The sequence below is a fragment of the Ursus americanus genome, chromosome 2, assembly GCF_024610735.1.
Source record: "Ursus americanus isolate L20-20 chromosome 2, mUrsAme1.1.p, whole genome shotgun sequence".
Classification (NCBI taxonomy): Eukaryota; Metazoa; Chordata; class Mammalia; order Carnivora; family Ursidae; genus Ursus; species Ursus americanus.
Window position 1 is genome coordinate 23,674,570 of NC_142128.1, and position 8,942 is coordinate 23,683,511.

Here is an 8,942-nt window from a genome sequence, read left to right on the forward strand (position 1 = left end):
TTAAAGTTCTCCCCTTCAGGCTCATTAGCCTTTACAACCATTTCCCATAGACACTTCCACTTACCTTTAAAACGAAATTTTTCCAGAGGAGGACTCCAAATTGGTTGAGCCACAAAAAATCCATTTTATCACAAAGAATGGAATTTCAACTCTAAGAGGGAAGTAAATATTTCAAAAATTTACAACACCTGGCAAAACTGTTAAATTCAGTCAAGTGAAAGGATTACTTCATTGTTTTACTCCTTTTTTCCAACAATCCTGAAAGATAACTACTTGAAATAAGTACTTGTCTGCCTCTATTTTTTATTTTAATTCATTATATTCACATCTAATGGTCTAATATGTATGGAAAATATTAGATGATAGAGATGCAAAATGTAATCAGTTGCAGCCCCACGTTCGCAAAAAAGATGTAAACTATAAATTTGGAACATCAGTTATTATTCTAATAGGCTCTGAGATAAATTCCTGCAAATTATAATTCTGAAAATTTCCTATTTAAAATCTACTTTGTACCATATTCTATGCTAGGCATTAGGTGTATTCAAAACAATTGTGATCCTTTCCTCATGGTGTGAGTAGTAGAGTACAGTAATTGAGAACCCAGGATCTAAGGTTGGGCTGTTTGAGTTCAAATCCTAACTCTCACAAGCTGTAAAATTTTGAGCAAAATAATTAACCTATAGCTACTTATCATCTGTAAAATCAGAAAAATCATAGTACTTACCTTATAAGATATTTCCCTGGAGTGATTTGCTACTATGGAGAGGTGGCTAAAAGGCTATGCTCTTTTTAAAAATTGTGATAAAATAGACATTAAATTTACCACTTTAACCATTTTTAACTGTACAGTTCAGTGGCGCCAATCACATTCAGGTTGTTGCATAACCATCACCATTATTCATCCCCAGAAATTTTTTCATCTTCCCAAACTAAAACTCCACAGCCATTAAATCATCATTCTCTATTTCCTCCTCTTCCCCAGTCACTGGCAACCACCATTCCACTTTCTACATCTATGAATTTGACTCCTTTAGGTACCTCATATAGGTGGAATCACTTCATTGTGACAGTATTTGTCCTTTTGTGACTGGCTTATTTCACTTAGCATAAAATGTCTTCAAAGTTTATCCATTTTGCAGCATGTGCCAGAATTTCCTTCATATGCACCACTTTTAACAGTCTCATAGGGCTTTCAAAATCAGAATTGGATTTCAAGACATATTAAAGGGAGAGAAGGATGTGGATGTGGTATGTATTGCATTAGTACTAAAAGGTGTCACGTTCTTTCAGTGAGTGAACCAGAAAGAGTAACCAGGGAATGCAGCAAAGAGGAGCACCTCAAGTGCTTCTGAACTTTCAGTGGCAAGCACTCATGGTAAAGGCCAGTCTCTGGCCAGAAGACCAAGATTAAGAGTGCCTCAGAGAACCTAAAGGTACAAGAGACACAGAGGAACAGGAGGAGCTCAGCCTTGGTCTGAGCATAAATTGATCTCACCTAATTAGCACGCTAGTCACTTTGATCAGTGAGTTGTAAGACTAAGATCCAGGAAGATCCAGATAGAATGGCAGTTTTTAAAAGCTGAACTGACGATGACAACATGGATGGACCTAGAGGAAATTATGCTAAGTGAAATGTGTCAGACAGAGAAAGACAAATACCATGTGATTTCACTTGTATGTGGAATCGGAAAAACAAAACAAACAAAGCAGAAACAGACCCATAAATATGGAGAACAAACTGGTGCTTTCCAGAGGGGAGGAGGATGGGGAGATGGGCAAAAGTGGGTGAGGGGGAATGGGAGGTACTAGGTTTCCAGTTATGGAATGAGTAAGTCACAGGGATGAAAGGTACAACATACAGAACACAGTCAATGGTATTGTAATAGTGTTGTATACGGACAGGTGACAGCTATGCTTATAGTGAGCATAGCATAATATAGAGAGTTGTTGAATCACTATGTTGTACACCTGAAACTAATGCAACATTGTGTGTCAACTATACTTCAATAATAAATAAATAAATAAGACTTGCATAATATCCCGAAGTCTTATAGTATGGTTTAACATGTCCTAAAAAACAGTACTTATATTGTTCCTGTGCCTGAAACCACTGTCAATTTCTCAAATAAAAAATAATAAATTAAAAAAAAAACTGAGTTGACATTGCAACCACAGCCCACAGAGGTGGGCTGCAACTTGTAGCTTAAACCTGAGTAGGGTTGCCAGATAAAATGCAGGATGTTCAGTTAAATGTGAATTTCAGATAAATAACAAATAACAAATACATTGGGGGAACATACTTATACTAAAATATCCATACTTTATCTGAAATTCATATTTAACTGGGTGTTCCGTATTTTATTTGCTAAATCTGGCAGCCATATAACCAGGTCAAGTGCCTGCTAAACAAAACTATCAATATTCCCCATAGGATTTAAAACAGAACCCAGAGTCTCATATTTCAATACACAAATGTCCTGAATGTAATCTAAAATTATTCAGCATACAAGAAACCACAAGTCTCAGGTTGCACAGGAAAAGACAATCAACAGATAGCAATGGTGACATGGCAAAGATATTGGAACTACCTGAAAAAAGCCTTTAAAGCAGCTACTATCATAATACTCAAGAGAACAATTACAGTCTTGAAACAAAATTTAAAGTAGAAAGTATTAGCATAGAGAGGATATAAGGAAAAATCAAAGGGGAATTTAGAATTGAAAGTAACCAAAATAAAACACTCACTGGATAGACTCAATAGCAGAATGAAGATGACAGAGGAAAGAGTCAGTGAACTTTAAGAAAAACCAATAGAAACTATCCAATATGATCAAAACAGGGGAGGAAGAGATTGAAAAAAATGAACACAGTTTAGGATTATGTGGGACAACAAAAATAAAGTCTTAAGATACAATTCATCAGAGTCTCAGAAGACAGAAGAAAGAGTGTGATGCTGAAAAAATATTTAAAGAAATAATGGTTGCAAACTCCCAAGTGTGGCAAAAGACACAAGCCTGTAGATACAAAAAGCTGAGCAAATCCCAAACAAGATGTCTAGACACATAATAATCAAAATGATAAAAACTTAAGAAAACAAAAAAACTTGGAAAAAAGTCAGAGGAAAACAACACATTACCTATAAGGAGACAAAGATCTGAGAAACAGACTGGCATCAGGGAAGCCAGAAGGAAGTAACCAACATTTTTAAAATGCAGAGAAAAGGAGTAATTGGATATTTAGCAAAGAAATTCTTCAGAAATGCAGCTTTGAAATCAAGACATTCATAAATGAAGGAAAACTAACTGCCTCCACTGACAGCTGGTCTGATCCATAAGAAAAGGAAGCTCTTCAGAGAGAAGGGAAATGAGAACAGAAGGAAACTTGGAACATTAAAAATGAAGAAAGAGGAACAGAAGTGGTAAACAACTGGACAAATCAAGATGAGTCTTTTCTCTTCCTGAGTGTTTAGAATATTTTTATTGGTGAAAACAAGGAATATACCAAGTTGATGAAATGTTCAATAAATGAAGGTGTAATATATAAGACAAATACAGTATGCAGGGGGAAAGGTAATAAGAGTACTAATATGGTCATAAAACTACATTCCAATTTAATTGATAAAATATTGATTCTAAATAGACTACAAGTTAAGACTATGTTTTGTAATCTCAAGTGCAACAACTAAAACTTTATACAAAATTGCAATGGATAAAATGCAATAGAAAAGACACTAGACACTAAATTAAATTCACGTGGAGAAATAAAGAATCAGTAATGATTGCAATGTACATATAAAGCCAGTATTAATGATCTGTAACTCATTTTTCTTATTTAAATACAACTGCATAAAAATATGTAAATTCATATTTATTTGGCAAACAATGTATAAAGATGCAATTTGTGACAATAATAAAGGGGGGAGCAGAGGTAAATAGGAGTAAAATTTTTGTATACCACTGAAATTAAGTGAGTATTAATTCATCTAGGTTATTATAAACTAAGATGTGAAATATAATCAATAGGACAACCACTAGAAAAATTACTAAAATATATATTGTAGAAGAAACACAAAAGGAATCAAAATGGTAGAAAATATCTTACAAAAAGAAGACAGTAATGGAGTCTTTGAGAAACAAAAATGATATAAGACAAAGAAAACAAAGAGAAAAATGTCTGAAGTCATACCTTATCATTAATTACATCAAATGTAAATGTAAATGGATTGAATTCTCCATTTAAAATGCAGAGATTGGTAGAATGGATATAAAAGCAAAAGACAACTATATGCTGTCTACAAGAGACTCATTTTAGATCCAAAGACTCTAAAGGAAAGTTGAAAGTTAAAGGACAGGAAAAGATATTCCATGAAAACAGTATGCAAAAGACAAGCAGGAATGACTGTACTAATGAAAGACAAAACATACTTTAAGACAAAAATTGTTAAAAGAGACAAAGGAGTGCATTATATACAGATTAAAAGGTCATCTTATCAAGACATAAAATTAGAAACATATAAGAACCTAATAAGAGAGCCCCCAAAACATATCAAGCAAAAACTGAACTGAATTATGCGAGAAATAGAAAACTCAAAAATAATAGTTGGAGGCTTCAATGCCCCACTTTCAATAATGAGTAGAACAACAAGGCAGAAGATCAGTAATGACATGGTAGTCATAAACAACACTATAAACCATCTGGAACTAACATATAGAAAAATCTACCCAATAATAACAGAACACATATTGTTCTCAAGTTCACAAGGAGCATTTTCCAGAACAGACCATTATGTCACAAAACAAGTCTCAATACGGGCGCCTGGGTGGCTCGAGCAGTTAAGCGTCTGACTCTTGATTTTGGCTCCGGTCATGATCTCAGGGTCATGAGATAGAGCCCTGTATTGGGCTCTGCACTGAGCATGGAGCCTGCTAAAGATTCCCTCTCTCCCTCTCACTCTGTCCCTCCCCGTTCTCTCTCTAAAAAAAACAAGTCTGAATAAATTTTAAAAGACTGAAATACAAATTATCTTCCAATCTTCATGAACACGACCACACTGAAATGAAATTAGAAATCAGTAAAAGAAGAAAATCTGGAAAATTCAGAAATATGTGGAAAATAAACAACACACTATTTTTTTTTTAAGATTTTGTTTATTTATTTAACACAGATAGAGAAAGCCAGCGAGAGAGGGAACACAAGCAGGAGGAGTGGGAGAGGAAGAAGCAGGCTCATAGCGGAGGAGCCTGATGTGGGGCTCGATCCCACAATGCTGGGATCACGCCCTGAGCCAAAGGCAGACGCTTAACCGTTGTGCCACCCAGGCGCCCTTAAACAACACACTATTAACCAACCAATGGGTCAAAGAAGAAATCACAAGGAAAATCAGAAAATACTTTGAGATGAATGAAAACGAAGATAAAACATATTAAAACTTATGTGAAGCAGTGAAAGGAGTTTAACTATAAACTCCCACATTTCAAATCAATAATGATTTCAAATCAATAACCTAGTCTTCCAACTTAAGGAACTAGAACAAGAAGAACAAACTAAAACCACAGGTAACAAAAGGCAGGAAAATATAAATATTAAAGTGGGGATAAGTAAAATAGAGAATATAAAAACAAGAGAAAGAGTAAAAAAAGGACAAACCTTCATCTTGACTGACCAAAATAAGAAAAAAGACTCAAATTACCAAAATAAGGAAAGAAAGAATACTACTATCAATCTGACAAAAATAAAAAGGATAAAAGAATACTATGAAAAATTAAAGGCAACAAATTTGATAACCTAGATGAAATAACAAATTCCTCAAAACACACAAACTACCAATTCAACTCAAGAACAAGTAGAAAATATAAATAGACTTATAATAAAAGATTGAATCAGTAATCAAAAACCCACCAGCAAAGAAAAGCCCAGGATCAGATGACTTCAATGGTGAATTCTACCAAACAACTAAAAACTGATTTACACCAATCCTTCTGTTTGATTTTTCAAACAAAAACCAATTCCCCAATTCATTCACACCCCAAATGGGTGTTCTATAACTCAGTTCAGTTCTGACACTAAATTACCCAAAGTTAGCACAGAGCCCACAGGTTAAAGGCCCAGTCTGACAAGACTGCCTGCCCCTACTTTAGATGTTAGCTTCAAATAGGGTCTCATGTAGACTAACTACAAACTCAGGAGTTCCTACAATCTTCCTCAAGTTGACTCACAGAATGCAGGAATATGCTATACTTAAAATTATAGTTCATTGAGGGGGAGATAGTCCAAGATGGCAGAGGAGTAGAAGGCCTTAGTTTTGTCTGGTCCCAGGAATTCAGCTAGATAGCTATCAAATCATTCTGAACATCTGTGAACCCAACCAGAGATGGAAAAAAAGAATAGCCGCAACTCTACAAATAGAAAAGCAACGGCTTTCTGCAAGGTAGGAGATGCAGGGAAGTGAACCCAAGGTGATATATCGGAAGATAAACGGAGGGGAGGGAGACTCTGTAAGCTAGCACCAGAAAGTGATACAGCAATGGAGAACAAAATCAGAACTTTTAGTTAGAAGTCTGCTCCGATGAGGGATGTCCCTGCATTAAAGGTGCTCAGGTGGCAAAGTGGGACAAAATCATAGCTGGGACAGTGGGGTCTCAGGATCCTTGGGGTAACAGAAAGACTGGGGGTGCCTGAGTGTGGCTGAGTTCCCAGGCATCAGAAGGGGTAAGCCAGCTACAATCAGCAAGCCCAGGAGAAGGCTCTCAGCTCTGGGTTGCCATATACAGTGAGCCAAAGCACAATCAGATGACTGCTCTCAGAGTTGGGGCCCAACGAGAGGCAGAACCCCAGTGAGAACCCCTTTACTCCCCCAGAAGGAGCTGTGTGGGGATGCACTGCAGGAGTCTGCAGGGTTTGAAGACTTGAAATGGGGTCATGTGCCCGAGATAGAAATGCTCTGTGACAGGCTGGATGAGCGCAGAGTGCAGATGGAGACCAAGGAGATAGGAGTGATTGACTGCTTTTCCCTGAGGGCACACTGAGGAGTGGGGCCCCGTGCTCTTGGCTCTGGGGCTGGAGATTGGTAGGCCACCATTTCAATTCAGATCCTCTAGAATGGTGTGGAAAGCCTTCAGGGAACAAAAGCCACATAGAGCAAACCAGAGCCACTTACTTAGCCTGGCCCCTTGGCAAGGGTGGTGCAATTCCGACCCAGGCCACGCATGACACCTGAGAATCAACACAACAGGCCCTGCCCCCAGAAGATTAACAAGAACATCCAACTAAGACCAAATTTACCCATCATAGAGAACTGCAAAACTCCAGCACTAGGGGAAAGTAGTATATAGAATTCATTTTTCTTTTTCCCCCTGATTCTTTAGTCTTTCCATTTTAATTTTTTTCTCTTTCCTTTTTCAACCAATTCCTTATTTTATCAACTCTTTTTTTTAAATCTTTTTAAATTTTCATTTTTACAGTTACATTCTATCCTTTCATTATATTTAATTTTATTTTTGTATACATATAAGTTTTTCTTTCCCTACAATTTTGGGATGCAATTTCTTCTAACAAACAGACCAAAATACATCCAGGTTAATCCACTGATTAACTTACTCTCCAGCCCCCTACCCTCCTGGGGGGTTCTGACACTCTAATCACATAGTTGATTCCTCTGTGACCAGCTCCCATCTCAAAGTTGTCTAGGGGCCTGCAGAGTCACCTCATTAGCATAAACTCAGGTAGTGGTCAAAAGGGGATAGTTATGAAGAACGAAAGATACTCCTAATGCTCAAGAAATTCTGAGGGCTTAGGGAGCTCTGTGCCAGAAACTGGGATAAAGATCAAGATATATTTTTTATTTTACCACACCTTCTCTAACTCTACCAAAACACAAAGGAAAATACTTCCTAACTCATTCTATGAGGCCAACATTATACAAGGTCAGCAAAAGACAACACAAGAAAAGAAAACTATAGACCAATATTCCTTATGGATATAAATCAAAACCTCACCAAAACACTAGCTAACTGACTCTAATAGAATAGCAAAGGATCATATTAAGTGGGATATATCTCAAAAAGACAAGGCTGATTTTCATGCAAAAATCGATGTAATGCAGCATATTAATAGGATGAAGAAAAAAACTCACATGATCTCAAATGATACAGAAAAAGCATGTGACAAAACCCAACATCCTTTCATGACAAAAATGAACTAGGAATAGAAAGGAACTTCCTCAACATGATAAAGAGCATATATTAAATATTGTTAATATTGTAATGGTCATGTCTAAATCATTTATAATAACTTAGAGGATAATGGTTAAAACACAAAAGTATTAAAGATAACTATAGTCACAATAATTTTGTTAATGAACACACAATATAAAAAAAAGTAAACTGTGATACCAAAACACATCAAAAATACAAAATGTAAAAGGTATAGCACAAAAATGCAGAGCTTCTGTATGCATTCAAAACTCCATTGTCACCAGTTTAGACTGTTTTAACTACAAGATGTTTTATGTAAGCTTCATATTAATAAGATAATAAAAAACTAGAGTAGATACACAAAAGGTAAAAAGAAAGGAATCAAAGCATACCACTCCAGAAAATTATTAAATCATAAAGGAAGAGAGCAAGAGAGGGAGAAAGGAGCAAAGGAACTACAAAAGAGAAAAAAATTAATAAGATGACAAGAGTAAATCTATACTTATCAATAATTATTTTAAATGTAAATGTACTAAATTCTCCAATCAAAAGACACAGAGTAGTTGAATGGATAAAAAGACTCATTTCAGCTTTAAGGACACACATAAGCTCAAACTAAAGGGACAGAAAAACACATTCCATGCAAATGGAGACCACAAGGGAGCAGGAGTAGCTATAGTTACAGCACACAAAGTAGACTTTAAGCCCTAAGACTGTAATAAGAGACAAATAAGGTCACTGTATAAT

General features: G+C 36.0%; 1 protein-coding gene across 1 annotated transcript in view; it reads right to left on the minus strand.

Annotated features, from left to right (window-relative positions):
- LOC123778824 (phospholipid-transporting ATPase ABCA3-like) overlaps nucleotides 1-293 on the minus strand; it is a 142,940-nt gene extending 142,647 nt beyond the window's left edge. The window contains exon 1 of the mRNA XM_087869913.1: nucleotides 65-293. Within this exon, the coding sequence (XP_087726039.1) occupies nucleotides 65-124 (60 nt within the window). The 5' untranslated portion in view covers nucleotides 125-293. The remainder of the gene's footprint in view (nucleotides 1-64) is intronic.
- Between the last annotated feature and the right edge of the window lie 8,649 nt (nucleotides 294-8,942).